This window comes from Rousettus aegyptiacus, unplaced genomic scaffold, assembly GCF_014176215.1.
Source record: "Rousettus aegyptiacus isolate mRouAeg1 unplaced genomic scaffold, mRouAeg1.p scaffold_m13_p_3, whole genome shotgun sequence".
NCBI classification, from domain to species: domain Eukaryota; kingdom Metazoa; phylum Chordata; class Mammalia; order Chiroptera; family Pteropodidae; genus Rousettus; species Rousettus aegyptiacus.
In genome coordinates, this window is record NW_023416306.1 from 9,530,038 (window position 1) to 9,552,656 (window position 22,619).

The following is a 22,619-nucleotide window of genomic DNA, read 5'->3' on the forward strand; positions in this document are numbered from 1 at the left end:
GAGGACGGCACTGGCTGGTGGCGTCTGAGGGGCTGGAGAACAGGGAGGTGCTGGGGAGGACTGGAGGGGGTGGGGGAAGGGTCGCTTCGTCCTCATCGCCCCCAGGGAGAACCCCTGCCCCACACTTTCCCTCAGCTCCGGCCGGGGGAGACAGCCGTTCCTGATGCCTTAGGAAGACACAGACAGCCCTTCGCAGCAGACCCGAATTTAACGACGTTGCGTTCTTTCCCGTTGTGGTCCCCACCGATCCTCACAACAGCCCTGTGAGGTAGGCAGGGCCTGCTTTCCCCATCCTACAGATGGCCAGCCCTGAGGCGGGGGCTGCACAGAGCCCGGACACCCCCGGACAGCCCGTCCTCTGCTCCTCAGGTCTGCACTGGCCATGGCCTGTGTTCCCAAGTGGGCCTGGCCCCGGTGCAAGGCAGAGACAGATCTGCCCCATGCAGCATTTGTCCTGGGGGCCAGGAGTCCACCTGCCTTCTGGCTACAGCCTGCCCCTGATTTTCCAGCTGCCTCCAGGGCAAGGGGCAGCCTCCAGAGATGGGAGAAGATTCCAGGGCTGGGGCTTTGGTCCCTGGGCGAGCCCCGGCGCCTGGCCTTCTGGAGAACGTGCAGCCTTGGGTTGCCCTGCCCCAGAGCTGTGACCGTTGGCCCCACATCCCGGCCTCCCCTCCGTGGGATGGCCTGCACCTACTACACAGTCACATGTACCCACAGCGAAGATGTAGACGTGGCCATGGGCCCCGTCCAGCACATTCACAGCAGTGTCTGCAGAACGACAGTCGCCAGGTACACACACACCTTGCACACACACACACCTTGTACACACACACACTCAATACACTCACGTGTGCCCCTGCGCTGCACAGCCACACTCCTGCCGAGGCAAAACCCAGCAGGTTCGGGGGAGTTGTCCGCCGCCTCGCCAGGCCCCTCTGCTGCCCTGAGTGCACCCCTTTTCCTCAGTCCACAATGGGGCAGAGGCAGGGTCTGCCAGCAAAGGGGACAGTTCCCAGCGGGCATCCTGTGCCCGCAGCAGCTCCCCAAGGCTCGGGAGGGATGGGCCACTTCCTCACAGGCTCCCGGAAGCGGCCTCCTTGGGTCTCCAGGCAGAAATCATTCATGACCTCGTGGGTATTGGAGCCAGCGGCCAGGCTGGCCTAAATGAGTCTCTCCTCAGGAGGCACCTTGAGGACGCTGTCCATCTCCAGCCGGGCCCCGGCCACCTCCTGCTGGCTCGGGCTGTAGGTGCCCTCTGACTGGCGGCGCTTCCTGGCTGCCAGGATCCCTGAGAGGAGGCCCACGAGGAGGAGGAGGAGGCAGGCGCAGGCCGCGGGCACCGCCACCTCCAGCAGCGGGAACGGCGGCGGCGGCGGCAGGCCCTTCTGCAAGAGAGGCGACCAGGAGGCCTCAGACTGGGCAGGAGGGAGGTGAGGAGCAAGGGGGCCCAGGACTTGCTCAGAGAAAGCGAGCTAGTAACAGGCCTCCCTGGGAGACCGGGCCCAGGGGGCATGCAAGCAGGGGTCACGAGCCACCATCAGGACCACTGCAGGGCGATTCCTATGTGACGGGGCGGGGGGGAGGGGGTCCGGCTAAGAGAGGAAACACACTCATGGAACACCTTCGTGTAAGCTAAGCACGGTGCCTGGGCTTTTTCATACACCCGACAGCGATGCGTGAGGCGGGAATGAGGACACTCGCTCCCTTCCAGAAGCACAGCAGTCCGGTCTGTTTTCTTCGCTCGTATTTCCCAAAGTGCCCAGAGCAGTGCCTGCGTGTCAGGCACTGGATAAGCAGTAGGTGAGGAAACAGCCTTTGCTCAGATCCCCCAGACACGTGACCAGCGGGTGGCGAGCCAGGGCTGGCACTTCTCCGTCTGCCCCCAACACCATCCCAGTGTCCTTTAGCTTCAAATTCCAGTCGGAGGCCCTTCGGTCACAGGCCAAGGTGAGTCTCAGTGCCCAGCCTTGCCATCTGGCCTCCTCCTCCCCACAATAAACTCATTCGGCCTGAGGCAACGGGGACTTGATCCCTCCCCATGCTGAAGGGTGACCTGGTGTTTTATAGTGTCTGTGGAGACCATGCTTAACCCCAAGGTGGGAGGCATCCCAGGCAGTAGCCAGAGGGGCTGAGCTGGCTGCTGATGAGCTCAGGACCCAGCAGGGCCTGCACCCCTACAAGGAGGCTCAGACCAGGCTTTGTTGGGGACTTCCTCTCTGTCTCCTCACACTCCCAGGATGTCCCCATCAAAGATTCTACAAGTTTGGAATTCTGAAGTCCCGGAATCACAGAATTCCAGGATTCCAGAGCCACAAGTCTCCCTCTGTCCTATGAGGCCTCTCAGCACACTGTGACCTGGGTCCCAAGCTCCAGCACCCAGCCCTGGAGAAGGGTCCCAAGGCTGTAGAGAAAAGTTGGTCCTAGCCCTGAGTGGACTGTCACCAGCCTCCACCCCGGGCACTTCTGGGGGAGCTGTAAAGCCATTTCCTCCCTCGGCCTGGGAGGAGGATGGGTGGGCTGTAAAAGTTCAACTTGAAAGGAAACATTCCCCAGAAGCAGAGGGGATTTGCAGGTTTATGACCCGAGCTGCCAGAGGCCTGTGGAGATCAAGGCTGCTGCCCAGGCTTCACTGCCTGCACCCCCTCCTGCCAGGGCCCACTGTGGGCTGCTGCCCTCTGGGCCTGCAGCAAGGCCTGCTCCAGCCCAGGTGGAGAGGGGACCAGCGGCTTGGGGGCCCTCTCCTCGGCTGAGACCCTGGGGTCAGGGGCTGCCTTCACAGCGGCCGAGCTCAGAATCCTGGCTTCTCAAATCTTCCAACTCGAGTATCCTGGCTCAGAAACCACTGGAGATTATACAGGCTCTTGTGTTCCAACCTAAATCCCAAAATTCCAAGATCCTGTGGGCCCTGAATCCTGTCCCAGATCGGACTTGGCTGAGCCCAACTGTTTCACTGCCAGTCCCCAGAGGGATGGGGCAGGCGGGGCCAGGCTCTCCCTAGAGTGAAAATGCCTCCTGCATGGGCAGCATGGAAGGGACTGAGTCACCCCACGACGGGGCTGGTTCAGAAACAGCTCCACAGATGCTGTCCACGCTCCACCCCCAACATCATCTAACGAAGCCCGAAACAGGGCCCCCCGCCCCCCGGCATGACTCACCGCCACTTCGCAGAACTGGCCGGAGAACCTCGTGCTGCAGGTGCATTCGTACACCCCACCGGCTGCCCGGCAGGTGCCCCCGTTCAAGCAGGGGTTGTCGTCACAGGAGGTCTGACACCTGGGAGGCAGAGACGAGGGCGGGGTGGAGAAAGCTGCTCCCTCCCATGCTTGTTCCCCGAGCTGCTTTATTGAGCTCCTCAGACCCGCCCCCCCCCCCTTCATCCACTGTCCCCACACACTACCCCTGCCCAGCTGGGCCCCGCCGGGTGACAGAAGCTGAACGTGATCTCCGTCACTCGCCACTCTGCTTCGCCCGGGCATTCATGACTGAGCATGACTCGCTCCACCAGAAGCACAAGGGGAGCCTGCGTCAAGGCCCGTGGGTGCTGAGCCCCCGCCTGGAGCAGGCGCAGGACCTGCTCCCGTACAGTCTCCCCAGGGGGTCCTGACGCAGGTGGGCTGCACGAGGGGCTCTAAGAACCACCACCAGGCAACCGCTTCCCCGCAGGCGCCTGCACAGCAGAGGATGGTCCCGGAAGTCCCCAAAGGAAAGAGCTCACGTGACAGAGATGGACTGACGGCCTGGCACTGTGACCACAGCGAGGCCCCAGAAGGTGAGCACCCCACTTCACCCGTCATGCCCAGCTCTCCACACTCACTGGCTCCCCGACCAGACCTCAGTCCCCGAACCCACCTCTCGCCAGCAGGGCGCTCCTGGCAGCTGCAGTTGGCACCCCGAGGCCCACCGTCACACGGGGTGCCGTTGAGGCAGGTGAGGTTCAGGCTGCATTCCTCGGGCAGGACAGGCAACCTAGGGAGAGAGCACCGAGGCTGGACTGGGGGCGGCACACCTGGGCCTCGCCCCCCCCCACCCGCCCTAGTGACTGCAGGCCACCTGAGCCTCTGCGTTTGTCATCTGTGTGATTCAGGGCCCACCTCGTGGAGACCCGGGTATCCGTCATGGAAGTGGTGTCCCAGGTGGAGAGGATGGGACTCAGGGCTGGCACTCTGCTGCTCCAGGCCCACCCCCGAGGGGCACGACCTCCAGACCCAGGCTGGGCCTTGTTCCCAACACTGAGGCCTTCGAGAAAGCCGACAAAATGGAAGGACTCCCCCCGCAACAAAAGCACGCTCCTCCTGAGCATAAAACTTGGGCCCGATGTTCCTTGCGGGGCAGACGGGGAAGGCGGGCCAGCCCTCCACAATCTTGGCTCCAAAGGGAGTAGGCATCGAAGACTGAATAGGGGACCATCTCACTCGCCCCGACCCATGGCACTAAGGGGGGTGAACACCAACGTGGGAGGCTGGGCAGGAAAGCCTCAGTCAGGATTTTTTTCTAAGCCCAGCTCTGGGTTCCCCACCCTCCGCCCCCAGACAAGGGCCCTGTTTATCTGGAATTCTCGTTTATCTGGGTGTCCTGTATTCTATGTGGCAAGTCTAGGGGACAGTGGTTCCCGTTTCACAGATGACGGCACAGAGACTCAGAGAGGAGAGGCGGCCGGCCTACAGACCCGGCGCACCTGCAGCCGGGCTCTGGGATTCCCTGCTCCACCCACCGCCCGAGAGGGTGGTCCTGCCCTCCCCTCCCCTGCCCTGCCCTGCCCTGCCCTGCCCTCCCCTCCCCTCCCCTCCCCTCCCCTCCCCTCCCGCCTCTCCAGCCCGCACCCCCACCCCTGCCACGGTCACCGACCGGCCGTCCGCACCTGCAGCGCGGGCCGGCGAAGCCTGGCGGGCAGCGGCAGTCGAAGCGGCCGTCGGGGCGCGGGTGACAGCGGCCGCGGACGCAGGGCGCTGAGCGACACGGGTCAGTGCGGGCCTCGCAGCGCGGGCCCTCCCAGCCCGGGCCGCAGGCGCAGGCGAAGGCGTCGAAGAGGTCGCGGCAGGCGCCGCCGTGCAGGCAGGGCGAGGGGACACACACGGGCGCGCCGGCGCAGCCGAGGCGCGCGGCCGGCTGTCCCGGCCGGGCCGGGAAGTGCTCTCGGGAGCCGGGGCCCGCGCCAGGCCGCGGGCGCGCCAGGGGCAGCAGGAGGCCGCCGAGCGCCACGCGGCCGAGGCAGCCGGTGAAGTTCTCGGCCAGCAGGATGTGCGCGGCGCCCGGCCCACGCAGGAAGGCCAGGTCGCCGGCCGCGCCGCGCAGCGCCACGGGAGTCGCCGCCCCGTCCAGCCACAGCAGCCAGCGGGACGCGGCGGCCTCGGGGCGCTCCATGGCCAGGCGCACGCGGTGCCAGGCGCCGTCGGCCACGCGAGGCCCGGGCGCGGGCAGCACGGCCCCGGGAGGGCCGCGCCCGCTGCGCACGCCGGCCGCCAGCGAGCCGTTGCGCACGGCCAGCCAGACCGCGGCGAGGGCGCCCGCGGCCGCGCGGAGCAGCCCTGCCTCGGGGTCGCGCGTGCGGAAGGCGAGGGAGACGCCGCTGAGCGCGGGCCCCGACGACGCGTTATGCCCCCCGAATGCGACTGGGGGGCCCTCTCGGAACGTGGCTTCGGCCACACCTGCGGGGAGAGGGGGCGTCAGTGGTGGCCCACCAGCACCCACTGCACCCCAGCCCCAGCACGCGGGCGACAGACACCACTTGCCGCCCCCACAGGCCCCGCTGGCATGGCTTCCGCCCCCTCTAGACCGTGCCCACCCTCCCCTCCAGGGCACAGACCAGGCAATAGTAACCGCTCAGAAAATCTGCCCTCTTCCCTCCTCGGTGAAGTGGCCTGGGGCCACCACGGAGGCTGCCTCTTCACTGCACTAAGTCATCTTTTTTAAATGCAGATTTTTAAGAGGTTGACCGTGCATTTTAATGAAATGAAGCCAGCTCTTTAAAATGCAAATCACATCCTCCAGCTTAAAACCCTCCCTCCTGCCCTTAGGAAAAAGCCCTGAGCTACCTGGCCTAGCATTTAGGGCAACCTCTCCGCCTCAAATACCTGCGCTTGTGTTTCAGTTGTTCTTATAAACCTCAGGGCCTTTGCACATGCTACTGCCCTTCCCTGAAATGTCCTCCCTAGCTGGGTCAGAGTCTTGTTTACCCTTGAAAACATAGCAAAAGCTTTCTTCCTCCAGAAAGCCTGCCCCTCACCACAGTGGGACGGAACTGGTGGCATCCTGGTCTACTATGAGCCTCGAGGCTAGGCATGGGACCTAACCCAGCTTGGGCGTCCAGCACCCAGCACGTGGGCTGTCCAGGGCCACACACTCACAGACAAAGCCATCAGGGACCTCCTCGCAGGTGGCGGGCGGGAGGCAGGGCTGGCCAGGACACCACAGCTGCTGGGAACACGTGGGCCCCGTGAAGTTGGTAGGGCAGGTGCAATGGAAGTCATTCCAAGTGACCAGGCAAGTCCCACCGTTGAGACAGGGGTCAGGCTGCAGGAGAATCAGGACAGGGATCGGCTCAGGCCTGGTAGCATCACCCGCCGGAACCGTCACCGCAGTGGTTCATCAAGGAGCACCTACTACAGACACATTACCTCCTCACAACTGAAGAGGAAGTCACTATCATCTCCATTTTACAGATGTGGAAACTGAGGCCCAAAGAGGAGAAGCCACTTGCCTGAGTCGCCCAGCCAGTAAATAGAGGGGCAGAGTTCACACCCAGGGTATCTGGTTCCAGGGCTGGTGCTTTGTTTGTGAGCAAGGAGGGGCCCTGTCCTCCAAACAGTACCTGCATAAAGGCTCAGACAGCCCTTGCCTGGGTCAGGGTGTCTCTCAGACAAGGACTGAGAGGAAGTATGGGGACCACCAGAGGGCAAGAGCGGCTGGGCCAGAGATGCACTGTCACTGTCACTCTCTAATGGTGGGACTTAGGGCAGGGCACTTTGCTCACCAGCACAGAGACATGCTAACGCTGGAGATGCAGGGTACAAAAGGGACCCACCCGTTTTCCAGAGCACTCACACTGCACACGTCCTCAGAGACGCAGCCCATGGTGAGGTTCCGGGACTGCCTGCTGCTCAGCTCGCTGGGCTGGCTTGAGTTCCCCAGCGGCAGTGGAGAGAAGGGGAGGTGGAGGCCATTGAGTCGCAGGTCCTGGAGGCAGCCTCGGAAAGGCCCACCCCAGGGCTGTGCATCGGCAGGGAGGAGCCTCCCACCCACGTGCACCTGCTGCCCCAAGCCCTGCAGCTGGTCAGGCCCAAAGCTGAGTGTCACCAGGTGGCGTAGCCCGTCATCCAGGCGCCCGGGAAGCCCCAGAGCGGGACTGCCCAGGACCTCGGCCCAGATCTGGCCGTCTCTCAGGAACACTGTCAGGCCAGCTGCTGAGTCGTTGGCAAGCTGGAGCAACAGGCCAGCAGGTTCCCGTGTGCGGAGGAGGAAGGACACGGTGAGGTTGGGGCCTGGCCGCTGCTGGAGCAGGAAGGAGGCAGAGCTCAGGGTGCCCCCCAAGCCAAAGGTGGCAGCAGGAGCCTCTGCAGGGAGAGAGGGTGCCAGGCGTGAGGCCCGGGGCCAGGGGGAAGACATGGCCTCTGCCCTGGGGCCCACCTGGCTCGCTCCTCACCATAAGCACACGTGGGACCACTGTAGGGCCGGGGGCAGTCACAATGGAAGTGAGTCCACAGGTCCACGCAGGCCCCTCTGTGGGCACAGGGCGGAGGCTGACACTGCTCGTGGCGCTCACAGCCCAGGAGGACATTCTCCCCAAGATCCTCGGGCAGCAAGAGGTGGCCATCCACATGCACGTCCTGGAGGCAGCCCGCAAAAGCCCCGCCACCCAGCTGGACGGAGCAGGACCCGGCAGGTGTCGGGGCCGTGGAAGCTGTAGGAGCCGGGGCCACAGGACTGGAGGCCACGCAGGACCTGGCCGGGCAGCCCTCATGCCAGAGCCGCAGCTCCAGGACCCCTAGGTGGAGCGTCGCCTCCGCTCGGTGCCAGTGCCCATCATTGAGGGCCAGGTCTGGCAGCCTCAGGACCAGGACAGTGCTGCCGGAGCTCCAGAGTGTGGCCTGAAGCGTGGCCCCCGCCAGCACCAGCTCCAAGCTGTCTTGGGCATCGGTGCGAGTAGCCAAGACACCAGCAGGGAGTGTGGTGCGAAATCTCAGTGCCAGAGCCAGGGGGCCACCAGCTGGCACTGACGCCCGCACAGGGCTCCCGGCCACCACGGAGAAGGTGGTGTTCTGGCCACAGAAAGATCCATGGGTGCCAGGTGGGCAGCGGCAGACGTAACCGTGGACCCCAGACTCAAAGGTGGGGACGCAGGTGGCCGCCAGTGGGCAGCTGTGGCCCTGGCAGCCGGTGAGCTGCACAGAACAGTCATGCCCACCCCAGGCCTCCGGGCACCGGCAGGTGTAGCCCGCCACGGTGTCGTCACAGGTCCCGCCGTGGAGGCAGGGCTCCGACAGGCATTCGTCCACGTCTTCCTGACACGTCGGGCCTTTGGGAGAGACCAGGTCAAGGCTCAGCACGCGAGGCCGGAAACCGCAGTCTCGACTCACAGCTTGCACGTCTCCTGGGACCAGGGACTTAGTACTTGCCAACAAAACCAATTCCCAATTCACAAAGGATTTCTCATGGTCCCCCGAGGTTCCCGGAGGCTGGAATCCGAGACACCCCCTTCTCTGCCATGTCTGGTGAGTCTCCATGCCCTGCGGATTCGATTCCCTAAATACTCTCCAATCGCCTTTTCTCCCCCCCCCCCCCACCCCTCCTGCCTCGCCAGCTCTTTGGGCCACAGTCTAGCATCCTCCAGTTCGCCTGACTTTGGAACCCCCTACTACCATTCGTCTCCACAAGCAGCCAGAAATCTATTTCTAAAGGGTCACCTGGCCAGGTTTCTATGCTGGTTAAGGTCCAAACACTCACCCTGGCGTTCGAGATCCCTCAAAGGCTGGGCCCTGCCAGGCACTCGGGTCTCAACCCTGCACCCTACAAACCTTGAATGCCTGTTCCTCCAAGCCAGAACTGTGTCTTGAAAGTATTTGTGTACTCAGCTGAGATCTCGAGGAGTCTGAGTATGTCACTGGTACCCATCAAAGGGCCTGGCATGGCTTTTGTGTACAGTGACGAAATGGAGGAGTGAGGGTAAGTGGAGGTATGCATCTGTGGCACTCCGAGTAGCCCCCAGGCTCTAATCCCCCAGTCCCTCTGCCCTAGAGTGGCCACACAGGCTGTAAAGGGGCCACCTCACCCTCCCCTTCGGAGGCTCCCACCGCAGGTGCTCTGGCCCCAGCTTGGGTCAAGAGGCCATGGCCCAACCCCAGCTCAGCCAAAGCCTCCACAAAACCACCAAGGCCAGCCTTGCCCCCTATCCCAGCTGGAGGAACCGAGGCCCAAAGAAGCCATCAAGATGAGTGCTGGCCCCAGCCAGCCCACAACCAGCAGAGTCACCTTCTGAGAAGAGCTAGCTCCACCTGCCCCTGCCCAGGCCACAGTGCCCCGTACCTGCCAGGAGCCACAGGCCCCACAGGAAGGTCCGCAGAGCACGCAGCCCCATTGCATTCCCCCAGACAGGCCGAGAGTGGAGGGCCGGCCCAGGGCTGGGGAGCAGAGCTTCCCGCCTGGCTGCCTCTTTCAGAGCCAGCTCAGGAATGCCAGGCACTGGCCTCCCCCATGCCCAGCACGACCCAAAGGGAGGACGGGGGGTGGACGGTGGCAAGGAGCCCAGCCTCACAGCCGGGGTTCTCCCTCCTGATCCCTGACCTTAGAGATCTGAACTCCCTGTTAGCCATCAGCTGGGCTCAGCTCCTGCTGACACTAGGGAACCCGAGGAAATGATGTCCCCCTCTCTAAAGCCTCCATTGCCTCATCTGTAAGATGGGAATTTAAACCTCTACCCCAGGGGGCTGCGGAGACGAGGTAATGAAATAGGGGGCTGAAGATGGGCTTTCGGGGCCCCCAGCATTGTCGGCCATCAGAGGGTGAAGACACTGAGCCTCAATGTCTTTGGGTGGGTGAGGGTGGAAACGACAGTGATGATCGCTACCTCCTTCCCCTGGCAGGGAGAGCCTGTGCCCAGGAACCCTGCCAGGGAGAGGAGGCAGTGTGCCTGAGCAGGAATGCGGGCAGTGAGGGGGAAGTGTCACAGGCATTCCAGAGGGGGCGGGGACACTCGGTGAGAGTGTGAAAAGTCCCTTGGGTTCACTCGTGGCCGTGTGGGAGGGTGTCTGTGTGTCTGTGCATCTGCTGTGCACGAGGCAGGGAGAGGCTTTCTGCACCCCCAACTCCTGCCCAACGGGCCGCAGTTCCCCAAAGTTCAAGCTCACCCTTCTGCAGACACTGCCCCCGACCGTCCATAACGCCCCTGGCCAAACCGCCTCTGTCCTCCCTGCAGGCCCCTCAGCCTCTGCCCAGCCCTCCGATGTCAGGTGTCTAGGTCTCTTCGCCCATCACTCCACACATCCTCCTGGACAACCTCAGCCACCTGTGGCCCCGGCTGCCAGGATGACACCCCTGGCTCCCAGTCTCTGACTCCAGCCCAGGCCCCTCTCCTGGACCCGACCCCAGTCCACCTGCTCCAATCCAGGCTCCTCCCTGGAGGTGCTCGACACGCTTGGACTCAGTGTGGAGAAGCCTGAAGCCATTGTCCTCCACCCAACATCACCCGGAACAAACTCACCTGGCATCCCTGACGCTTCCCACTCACCCGGATGACCCTCGGGACCTGCAGAGTGTCCCTCCTAAATATTTCCCAACCTGATTAGTTCTCATCTCCAAAGCCCAGGCCCCAGCTCAGTCCCTCTTAGCTGTCACCTGTTCCGTGCATCGTACCCACCTCCTCCCGAATTTCCTTGTCTCCCATCAATCCAGCCTCTGCACGTCAGCCAGAGGAAACTTCTCACCCCAGGCCCACCAACTCTGACCTTGTCCTGCCCCAGTGCCCACCCCGCCCCCAAGCACCTGTGTAGCCATTTGGACAGTGACACTGAAAGCCATTGGGCAGGTCCTGGCAGCGGCCCCCACTGAGGCAGGGCCCTGAGGCACACTCGTCGAAGTCCACGCTGCAGTCGGCTCCTGCAAGAGGCCCAGCTGTGGTTCCCACCTGTGCCCTCAGAGCCAGACTGGACCTGGAAGGGCCCATTTTACAGCTAGGGAGGCTGAGGCCCAAAGAGAGGCGCTTGAACCCAGCCCGGCATCCCTCCCAGTGCATTTGGACACTGGCGGACCTGCTGCCCTGGAAGTGGGTAGGACGCTCACCCTCAAAGCCAGGAGGGCAGCGGCACAGGAAGCCAGCAGCATGGCGGAAGCTGAAGGTACCCGGGAAGGTGGCCTGGTCGCCCCCGTAGAGGGTGGGGTCGGAGCGCTGGAGGCACTGGCCCCCGTGCTGGCAGGGGCCTGCCGCACACTCGTCCTCGTCCACCTCGCACTGCTCGCCGCTGTAGCCTGGGGGCACATACACGTGGGCATCAGGTCACACAGGGTCATGGGGCAAGCCCAGGGCCAGGCTGGGACAACAGCTCAGAATAGGGTCACGCATATCCTGAGGGAGGGACACAGGGAGAGGAACAGAAATGACCATGGCAGCCTTCACCAGCTCAGCATCATCTTAGTGTTATTACTAGTATGAGCGACCACTTCGAACGTGCCAAGCCGTGTGCCAAGACTTCATGAGCAGGTACGACGATTCGCCTATTTTGTAGTTCAGGAAACATGCTCAGAGAAGCTACGCGTGCGCGCACACGCACCCGGCCAACAAAGGCAGCGGAAGCTCCCGAGGCCCTCGAGGCACGACGCGTTGTGCGCGCAGGGCGCCGACGCGCACTCCAGCACCTCCTGCTCGCAGCGCGCGCCCTCGTAGCCCGTGTCTGCGCAGTCGCACCGGAACCTGGAACGAGGCGCGCTCAGCGGCAGCACCCCCTGCCTCCACCGCGTCGCCACCACCCAGCAGCCTCCCCGAGGGCGTTCGGGCAACCGGCCGCCCGCTCACCCATTGACCAGGTCGTGGCACACGCCCCCGTGAGCGCACGGCTGACTCTGGCATTCGTCCAGGTCCAGCTGGCAGCTGGCACCCCCGTAGCCCGGCGTGCACACGCAGCGGTAGGAGCCCACGCCGTCCAGGCACGAGCCCCCGTGCAGGCAGGGCGCTGAAGCACACTCGTCCACCTCCGCCTCGCAGGTCACGCCTGGACAGGGCCGGAAAAAGGCAGAGGGTCATCCAGGGAAAGAGGCCCAGCCAGGCCAATTCAAACCCGCTCCAGTTACAAAAAGCAGAAGGTGAGGATTCACAGAGAGAACCAGTACGTCCATTCATCCGGAGCAGGTGTTTCTCACACCAGCAATGGTAATGGAGTAGAAAGGAGACAGACGTCCTTGCCTCCTGGAGCTCACAGCCATCTAGTCCGGGAGACAGGCATTAGGTCAATGGCACCTGGAGGAGGACTGATTTTTTAATTTTGATAAGCTCAAAGATGAAGAAGTCCTGGATTCCATGAAAGCAAGAGCCAGGATCTTGACTCAGGGAAGGCTTCTTGGAAGAAGAGCCTTTTGAAGGGCAAGCGGTTATTCACTAGAATGGGATAGGGGACTGTGGGAGTAGTTGAATTCCAGAGGGACTGTTGGTCAAGACCTGGCAGGGCCAGCCGGATGCCCTTGGGCAGGGCACAGGGAGCTGGGGAGCTAAGGGGAGTGGAGGAGGAGAGGCAGGGGTGTGGGGTGTCCAGCCTTGGGGGCCGGGTAACACAACGTGGGCTTATTCTAAAAAGTTTAGAGCAGCCGAGGACACGGTGCTGTCTGCATCTTAGAAGACTCGCTGCTGGCTTTGAAGAAGGTGTAAGGACAGAGCCCAGAGAGGGGCATACCCTGGCAGGAGACGCTGGAGTAGGGTAAGCAACTCTTTCAGGTTTTCCCTGCCTTGTCTTGCTTTTAAAACTGAAAATCCAAGTCCTGGGAACCCCATCAGCCCTGGGCAATACCCAAATGGTTCGGTGGCCTTTGGTGGTGGGGACCGTGGAGATGAAGGGAGATGAGAATCTGAGTGTGGAAATGTACTGCTGAGTTCGTCCTGGAGCCCATATGTCGTTATAGACTCCAGTGGCCCTTCCCTTGCCCCCTAAGTGGGCACTGGGGGACAGGGGCCCAGCAGGCTCGAGTTGGAGCCTTACCCCCTTCCCAGCTCGGTGAGCACGAAACATGGCCCCTCCTTCCTGGGACACCCCTCCCCAGCCCTACTCCCACCTCTGTGCCAGGGGGAGCCAGGCCCAGGCTGCCTGGAATCCCAGCCTCCCCCGCCTGGCTGGGAACAGAAAGGAGGAGGAGGGGAGAAATGAGTCACGGCAGCCGCTGCCCCCACTCACATCCACAGCTCACCCAGAAAGCGTGACCCAAAGCGTCGGAGTGCCGCACATCCGGGCGCACACACACCTGCTGGCACTCACACACATATGTTTAGCACAGATGCGTTCAGTGAGCCCAGACACCCTCGGATACTGGCAGATGCATAGGCGCTTTGCGTGGCCTCGCTCACGCATGCACAACGAACACGTCCAGACACCAAGACTCTCGAATGATGAGAAAGACACGCGTAACCCGTTTCCAGAGTTCGTTTTCATCTGTGTGCCGAGATCCGTCTCGTCACTGTAAGTTCCCACCCCTAGGACCCAGGCCCCCACCCCAGTCTGTGTGCTTTGCTCGGGAGTGACCTCAGACCATGCTTTGTCTTCAGAGAGTTGTCTGGAGTCAGGGTTGAAGTAGAACCCAGAGTGACTCACCACAGGCTCCCAACTGCCCTGGACCCAGCCTCCTCCCAGACCTGTCCCCATCTGCCTGCTCCTTCCAGCGTCTAGGCAGTCACCCCGATGCCCTCGCCTTGGAGCTTGGGTGGGACAGGGACAGGGCCATACTCTGGAGGGAACTAGCATGTCCTCAGTGCCTGCACTGCCTCCCCCCCGCCCCCGCCACTTCCCACTGGAGAAGCAGGGGCACCTGGGGGTACACCTACATTACAGTTTGAACAAGGCCACCAGGGTCTCTGTGCTGGACCTTTGAGGGCTACATAGAGAGGAGGGGACCCACATTACAACCGGAACCAGGGGTGTTCATACTCTAGAACCATCAGGTGAACCAACAGTGTCTACAGTACAGCCTGCCACAAGTCCGGCATTGAGTAGATGCTAGAAATACTGTCTAGATATGTCTTCGTGAAAGCCAGACGGAGCGTATCTGCACTGCGGTCCCACCAGAGATGCCCGAGGACTGCCTCGACCCCTGGCACCAAACGGAACTCTAGGAGGAACTGAACTAACATTTGTCCGGTGCCTGTTATGTGCCAGGCACCAAGCCAGCACTTGCACGTTCATACCCTTATCCAGAGCTGCCAGGTAGCATCCAGTCTGTAACAAGACCCTAGAGGCGCCAGGATGTCCAGGGGGAGGGGGACGTGTCTACACTTAAGTCAAAGCCGAATTCGTGATTTCACACTGAGGCACCGATGGGACTGACATGACATCTCCAGGGATAGCCGGGGGCCGTTACCTGCATAGCCAAGGGGGCAGTGACACTCGTAGCGGTCGGCCAGGTTGCGGCAGGTGGCCCCGTGGCGGCAGGGCCGGGACGCACACTCATCGATGTCCAGCTCACAGTGCGGGCCTTGGAACCCGGGCACACAATAGCAGCGGAAGTCACTGGGCCCTGGACCCTGGGGCACACACAGAGCACCATGGCGGCAGGGCTGGGAGGCACAGCCATGGGGCTCCACGGGCCCACAGGTATAGCCGCCGCTCTCCGTGGCCTGGCATTTGGTCCCTGGAGCGCACGGGTCTGAGGCACAGGCACTCGAAGTCTCCACAGGCATGGTTCCTGTAGAGAGAGGAGACTGGCTGGGCAGGGTAGACAGACAGGGGACACAGGGACACTCCCCTCCCCACACTCACCCATCCCAGACCCTGGAGTCAGAAAGGAGCAGGGGTCTGTCTAACTCAGGACGAGGGAGGAGGGAAGGCCAGGGGCTCTACAAGCCGGGTCCCAACAGGCTGCACACATCCACACCCAGAATGGGGACTAGTTTCAGGACTCCTCCACGCAGAGAAATAGGACCTGGGATGCCTGGCTTTGGCCCAGGATTACTGAGCAGACACCCTGTGAGCTCTGCACCTCTCGTAGCACCCCTGCAGTGCTACTTTGAGGCAGCTTCTGTCATGCTCATTGTACAAGAGGGTAGATCTCAGGCTCGGGACAGAAAGCAGAAAGCGAGGACTTGCCTGAGGCCACACAGCAAGTTAGTGCTGGGACTGCCTTTCGGCTCCACCCTGCGGCCTGCTCCTTCCCAGAAGGACCAGCCCGGAGGCTCCTCCCACTGCCCCCTCCTCCGTTCCTGCTGGGGGTCTGGTAACTCCATCCATGCATGAAATCGGAGGTGGAGGACTTCAAAGGTCCCTCTTCCCCCACCACCACCCCCAGCCCCTCCTCCCTGCCCCGCCTGGCTGGCCTGGGAACTTCTCACAGAATCCTTGGCCCTCACTGTGCCCCCATCAGCAAATGCCTGAGCAGCCGGCCTGGCCAAGGTCACAGGGTCCAGGGCAGGTACTGAGACCTGCTGACCAAACACCTGGCTCTGGCCACTGTGTGCCTGCACGGAGCTGAGATCCCTCTGTGAGAGGGTCACCTCCTGATCTGGAAGCAGAGCTATGTAGAGAGCCAGCCTCCCTCCCTCCCAGCCTGTCTGTGTAATGCTGGGGTGAGAACTCAGCTCAGATCACAGCTCAGTCACTAGCTCTGAGGCTCTGGGAAGATCGTTTCTGCTGAGCTCCATTTCCCGGTCTGAAAAGGGGATGCTAATAGTCCTCACCTCTTAGGATGTGTTAGGATTCAAAGCCTCCCTCAGGTAGTGTTGTCAAGTGCCCTCTTGTAGGCACTCAGTAAGTGATGGGGGATAAGGAGCCGCCCACGAGCAGGAGGCACCCTCCACCTGGGGCTCTGAGAGGTGCCTCCTCCCCCTCAGGTTGTCATCCAGACACTAACCAGGCCCTGCACCTCCCCCTCTTCTGGCGAAGACCCCCAGATAAGGCTCTGCAGCCTCTCAGGCGTCATCCACATTCCACCAAGCAGGGCTGTCCACTGGCTGACCCCCACGCTTCCCAGCCAGGGCCAGGCAGGATAGGGGACAGGGAGATGGAGATACTGACCAGTGGACCCAGGGGAGAACTAGAATGTTAGCCCCACCCCAGAGCATGGAGAGCACCTGGTACAGCTCAACACAGGCTCACTCACTCCCTGACAGGGCCCCTAGCGCCCACCCAGGGTCAGGCATGAGGCTGAAACACTGTCAGGCCAAGATGACCTTCTAGGGCTCTGGGGTCCACAGACCTTCTCTCTCTGCCTTCCCCTCCCTAGCTCTGCACATTTCTCCCCAGCCCCTCCCCCACCACTGGTCATAGGGCGGGAGCATCTGGGCCTCTCTGAGGGGCTTATGGATGGCCCATCTTCTTTTTCCCACTCCAAGCCTCTGCGGCTGATCCGCTTAGAGCTGGGTCCCCCAGGGCTAGATACTCTGATGAGAGTGGGAAGATGGTCTGATGGGGTTGGGAGTGGGCCGAGCTTCCTTGAGAAAGGACACAGGTTTGGGCATCACATACACCCACTTCGTATCTGGGGTATAAATGATGCCCACCTGATAGGGAGCCCCCAAGGTGACATGAGTGAAGCCCTGGCACCCAGTGGGCCCTCAGTGAGGACTCTGGCCATGACGATCAGGGTCCCTCCACCCAGCCTGGCTTGCGAGGAGGAACATGGTAATCACAGCTCCCATAGCCGTGGCTGCTGGGTCCTGTGCCCTGCCCCAGGCTGGAGCTTTGCCCCCAGTCAGAGCCCTCCATTTCGGAGCAGACAACACATGGGGGGACAGGCTGAGGAGACAGTGCCCGAGGGGAGCAGGGAAGGTGCCGTATCCCCTTAGGAGCAGGTGGGCCTCGACCCCAAATGATGGAGCGCAGGAGACAGAGTCCAGCCCTCCAGGAGGAAGAGTTCCTCCAGTCAGATCCAGGGGTAGAGGGAGGAAGCCGCCTGTCCCGGGAAGCATGCAACAGCACCAGAAGCCTGCATGTGAGGGACAGTCGCCTCTCCTGTGCAATCTCAGTTAACCTTCATACTTGCCTGAGGAGGTGGACACTACTATTATGCCTGTTTTACAGATGAGGAAAGAGAGGCTCGGAGATGAAGCACAGTCCCACAGCCCATGAGGGCTGGAATTCAGACCTCCGCCTCACTGCTGCGGAGACGCCCAGGAGCCTATATTAAGAATACCCATTCCTGGGCCCACGGCCAGACCTAGAGATTCAGAACCGCTGGGCCTGGGGCCAGAGAATCTGTATTGTGACACACTCCCCGAAGACTCCTTTGCACGTTGAGGCTTGGGAACTGCTGACCTTGGGTTCTCTCTCCCAGGAGCAAGCCCTGGAGGCCAGGGCAGTCCGGCGCTGAGTGGAGAGGTGAGGGTGGCCGGCGGAGGAGGGGCTGTTTCCTGGGCCAGGCTAGAGGGGCGTGGCCTGTTGCCAGGGTGATGAGGGGCCTGTGCTTATCTTTACAAATCCCTCCTGACCTCTCGGGCTGCCCGGGAAGACCTGGCAGGGGAGGGATTAACCGACATCCGCCCCTCCCCTCCGACCTGACGCCCTAGGAAGGCCCGGAACCCCGGGGAAGGGAAAGCTCTCCCAGGAGCGACTACCATACCAGCGGCCGTTACTGGGCGCGCGCCGTGGGCTCCGGGCCGTGCTCCGCACCTTGCATCCGTTACTACATTCTTATATTATTGATTCAGACTGGAAGAGGTGGGTGCCGTTAAGAAAACTGTGTTTCTGACTAGGGCCATAAACTTGCCCAGGGGCATCCCACCAAAAAAAAAAAAAAAGCAGGTGCCTGTGCCTGTGAAATTCCCACTCGGCTAACTCCGAATCGCCACCCACGTACTGTCGTTGCGGTGCGTTCCAGCCCAGCCTCACCCAGGCACTGGAAAGAGCCTGTAAGGGCTTAGGCTTGCCCAGGAAGAGCAGAGGTTCCAGGGTCCGCCTGGGCAGAGCGCGCAATCTTCCCCGCCTATGCAGAGGCTGTCGGCGATGCCACCGGGCCTCGGGCCTCGCTCGGTGCTCAGTAACTCCTACTTGCAAGCGCTTCTAACCGGCTGAGTGAGAACTGCCAACAACTGATGGGAAGTGTTCACTGAGGGTGGATTTTGAGAAGCTTCTTGTCTTAACGCAAAAGAGAGAACATGTCTAAGAAGCAACCCAAGATCTCGGAAGATGTGGGGGGCTCCGAAGAAGGGGAAAACACTGTTCACCTAAAGTAGGCGGGACCTGCCTTCCCCCTCCCCCCACCCCCCCAAACGTAGGGCTGAGTAGCGCGGGACAAACACCACAGCGTTTATAACGCTGCCTCAGAGCCATCAGCAAGAGCTAAACTACTCTAACGAGGCAGGAAAGTTCGAAATCCTTACAAATGCTTACCCCACGCGGTGGAAAGGCATCACTTCGATAACAGTAATCACTACAGTAGCCGCCCAGGATGCGCCCCGACCCTGCGCCTGGCACTGGCACACCCCTGGGTGTTTCAAATCCACTCTGGGGCCAGGGAGGCCCCTCCCAGGGTGAGGGTAGAAGGGAGTGGGTGCGGCTCCGCCTGCCAAGCAAAGGGGCCACTTTTAACTATTTTATTTTTAACCATTAGTGGGCTTCTAGCTCTGCCTAAAATGTGAGACAGGATTTCCCACCATTGCATTTTCCCATCGAGTCCTTGTAACGGCCCTTAGAGTTAGCTGGTTTGTCCCCTTTAGACAGAGGCACAGAGAAGAAGTGTGACTGTTACACAGGCCAGTGCCATAGGCCCCTGCGGCATCCTAACCCTGCCACCTACTAGCTCTGTGACTCTAAGCAAGTTACTGACCCTCTCTAGGCCTCATTTTCCTCCTCTGTAAACTGGGGATATCAGAGCCAGCCGCGGAGGAGAATTAAATTCGATCATGTTGGTCCAGCAGCACAGTGCCTGCCACATGGTGGCCGATGGTATCAGTTATTCATTCATCAACAAATCTTTACTTGGGGCAAACACTGCCTATCCAACAAATCCTGACATCGGGTCACGTGTGTGTGGCTGTCCGCTCCCAGCCTCTGTCCTGCAAGCCCCCACCTAGCCCTGGTTGGAGGAGGGGCCAGACTTGGGGACTGGACTGCTGCCCCTTTGTCAGCCAGGCTCCCTGGGTATTCTGGGAGCAGGGAGGGGTATGAGAGCCCAACGTGGCCCATTGTACTTCAAGATGCTTGATCCTCTCCTAGCAACCAGCAGGGCCTTTGTGGCAGAGAACATTCAGGATGGAGGGGCCCAGCTCCCGGCCTGGTCGGGGTGGGCAGCAGAGTCAGGGGCCCAGGGCCTCCAGAACCCCTAGCCCCTCTGGGATGGAAATCGCATTTCACGTAACAGAATCCCTACCCCCTCTCCTCTGGGCAATCCGGTCTGGGGTACTGGCATCCAGAAATACTCGTGGCTGCAGTGCCCCCACCCCAGATTTGGAGGACCCCCCTGAAGGGGGCTCCCTATGTGCCAATCATAGGGGAAAGGCGCCCCCGGGAACCCTAGCATGGCTGTGTGGGGCGAATGTGTGTATCAGAGTCCATTCTCTTCCACAGCATCAACCTCCTTTGTGTTCGCTCTGCCTCGAAGTTCATGTGAACTGAGTGTGAACGGCCACCTGACACATGCGCGTGGGTGGGTGCAGGCGCACCTAGGGGTGTACGTGTAAGTGCACATGTGGTGGGTCTACATGTGCCTGCGGACACCTGCTCATGTGGTGATGTGTGCCGTTGTGCACGCCACACCAGTGTGCAGACTTGGTGTGCGTTGCATATATGTATGCACAGGTGTGATCTGTGTGGGTGCACGTGTGTATGTGTGTGCAGGTGCAGGAGGGCATTTATGTTCGTGCACATGCATGTATGTTTGTGTGCACTGTAGGGCAGGGGACGGCCGCCCAGTCCACAGACCTGGAGTTCGCGCCCCTGGTGCAGAGAGCAGGCCCCAGCTCCTCTCATGAGCCTCAGCTGTGTCTGGAGGGCCCATCTGTAAGCCCCCATCCCTCCCTGAGCTTTGGTTTCCTCCACTGCAAAATGAGGTCCTCATCTTCCCTAAGGGCCACGCGGAGAAGAGGAGATGGAGGCTTTGTGAAGTGGGCCCCAGGAGAGGTGGGAGGAAGGTGGAAAGCCCCAGGTAGGGGCCTAGGAGAGCTCGACCCCATCCCCTGGGAGCCTGACGAGGTAGGTGGGGGATCCTGCAGCCTCGGCAGAGCCCAGGCCACCCGCCTGCTTGGTTCCCTCCTCCAGCAGTGATGGCGGGGGCGGGGAACTTCCCAGGCCTGGCCCCGTAGGTATAGTGACCAAGACAGAGCGTCTCCCGGACCCCCCAGGAAGGAGTCCAGGCCCAAGTACACATGAATCCACTTGTACAAAAGCAAAACCTGCTTGGCGAATGGGGTCTGGCTTCAGGAAGCCCTTTCAACTTGGTCTGGGGATGCGGGGGAGGGGGCAGCAGTGGACACCATATTCCCAAGGGCCTAGCCACTCTCAGGACCCCAGAGCACCTGCAGCGCCCCCCCCCCACCGCCCCCCCCCCCCACTCCCGCCACTGCAGGCAGAGCTAAGGCGTAAGTGAAGGGGATGCGGGCAGACACCAGCTCCCTGGGTCTCCTTCCCTTTCTCCAGCCCAGTCCTCTAGGCTGGCGTCTGCTGCCCCCACCCCATGCCCCCGGGACACCGTGCAATCCACTTGATGACTTACACTCCACGACTGAAGCCGGGACACGGCCCGCCGCACCCAGCAAGCCTTAGACACAACTCAGGCTCACGCGGTACAGCTCACAACTTTATTACACTGCCACCTGCACCCCACAACCCAGCACGTGACCCACGACAGAGCTCACAACCTAGAACTCCAGTGCACCCAAACCCCCTCCCAAGACACTCGGCCCACACTGTAACCCAGATCACAGCACACCCACAAGCCCGCTCACAAAAGGCCGGAGTTCCAGACCCACTGGCCGCCACACAAGTTCCAGTGGCCCACAGCAGCACACTCCTCCGCACCCCACAACTCAGGCTTGTGCCCCAGACCCCATGTAGGGCCAGCACCCATAGGGCCAGCACCCATGCGGACAGCCCCAGGGCCTGGGGTGTCTGCTTCGGGAGACAGACCGTGCCACAGGCCGCCCCAGGGCTTGTGCCCCAACTCACCGGCCAGGAGCGGGAGGGCAGAGGCCCAGAGCAGCAGCAGGAGCAGCAGGAAAGGGGCTGGGACACGAGGGTCCTGGGTCCCAGGCCCGGCCAGCGCCATGGCAGCACGCTCTGCTCGGCGGCTATGGGAACAGGCGGCCGGGCTGGTTCCGCACCCCCTCTCCCTCCAACCAGCACTAATGCCGTGGACAGAGGCCCAGCCCTCCCTCCCGCCTCCCCCGCCTCCTCCTCCAGCCCAGGCCCTCCCAGGCTGCTCCACCTCCGGAGGGTTTTAGAGGAGGGGTCTGACTCACCCAGTCTCCCCAAGGCCCAGGGCTACAGACAGGCGTCCAGGGGCCCTGTGGGTCTGACCTCATCTCGGTGCCTACCATGCTCTCCCTCCAGACACCCCCCCACACACACCCCACCCCCCCTCTCCCGCCTCTCAGGTTGTGCTGCCTCAGCCTCCTCCAAGACGAGTCTGTTCCGCAGAGTGGTTCTCACCAGATGATGCTGGCGACTCCCAAGTCCTCAGTTATCTCACGCCGCTGGGCCATCCCCGTCTCCTCTCAGCCAGGGCCTCCCCTCCCCAGCCCCGGCCTCCTCATCTGCCCAGAAGCCCCAGCTCCTCCCACTCACCTTGTTCCTTCCCAGTTCCCTGACCTGAGCAAGGGACCCCTCACCCCAGCCCTATGCCACCTTCCCCGACACATTCAGTCAGCCACCAGCTCCTGGCCACTCTTCCCTCTCAGCGTCTCATCTCTGCTTCCTCGGTCCCAGCCAGCTACACGCAGCCCCTGTCACCTTGGCCCTCAGGAGAAGGCCCCCCCGTCTCCCTGCACCCTCACCAGCCAAACCGAATCTCTTCCATTTCCCACCTTTGGCCTAGATCTTTAGCTCCGCCGTTTGCAACTCCAGAAACCTCGCCAACCCAAGGCAGCCCCTGCTACTGAACAGCAGCTCTGACTAAGCGAGCGCGCCTGCTGGGAAGTCCTTCTTGTTGTCTGACCTCACAGTCTCCTGCTGCACTTGATGTCCGCCTGCTCCAGGCTGGAGAGGGCAAAGTTATTTGGGAGGAGGGGAGGGCTTCTTCAGGGGACCTGGACCCAGGGGTCCAGGGCATCCTGGAGGCACTACGACATCCCAAAACAGCCCATTCTTCCTCTGCCCTCAGCAGCAGGAAAGGACAAATCCCCTTGATAAAGGGACTTCCTAAACCAAGCCACCGGCCCCTGGCAGTGCACCCACATTGGAACCGAACCGGTAGCTATGAACTCAGGCCACCTGAGTCCCTGACATCCGGAGGGCACAGTCTGGAGGGACAGACCTGAGCAGCGGTTGAGGGTGCTCTAGGTCACACGT

The 22,619-nt window shown here is 61.8% G+C and overlaps 1 protein-coding gene across 9 annotated transcripts; it reads right to left on the bottom strand.

The window, feature by feature from the left end:
• Window positions 1-189: 189 nt before the first annotated feature.
• Window positions 190-21,639, bottom strand: CRB2 (crumbs cell polarity complex component 2). 9 transcript variants are annotated; one of them, XM_036238281.1, is made up of 13 exons: window positions 21,572-21,639; window positions 14,545-14,868; window positions 12,002-12,197; window positions 11,760-11,899; window positions 11,272-11,457; window positions 10,975-11,088; window positions 7,640-8,512; window positions 7,042-7,550; window positions 6,345-6,510; window positions 4,859-5,645; window positions 3,850-3,966; window positions 3,156-3,273; window positions 190-1,385 (listed from the first exon to the last, which is right to left on the bottom strand). In XM_036238281.1, exons 2-13 carry the CDS (start codon window positions 14,861-14,863, stop codon window positions 1,161-1,163), a joined length of 3,750 nt encoding a protein of 1,249 aa, XP_036094174.1. In that variant the 5' UTR covers window positions 14,864-14,868; window positions 21,572-21,639; the 3' UTR covers window positions 190-1,160. The 9 variants fall into 9 exon arrangements, with proteins under 9 accessions (XP_036094174.1, XP_015992915.2, XP_036094172.1 ...); XM_016137429.2 differs by lacking the exon at window positions 21,572-21,639 and adding an exon at window positions 21,279-21,454; XM_036238279.1 differs by lacking the exon at window positions 21,572-21,639 and adding an exon at window positions 18,507-18,599.
• Window positions 21,640-22,619: the final 980 nt, after the last annotated feature.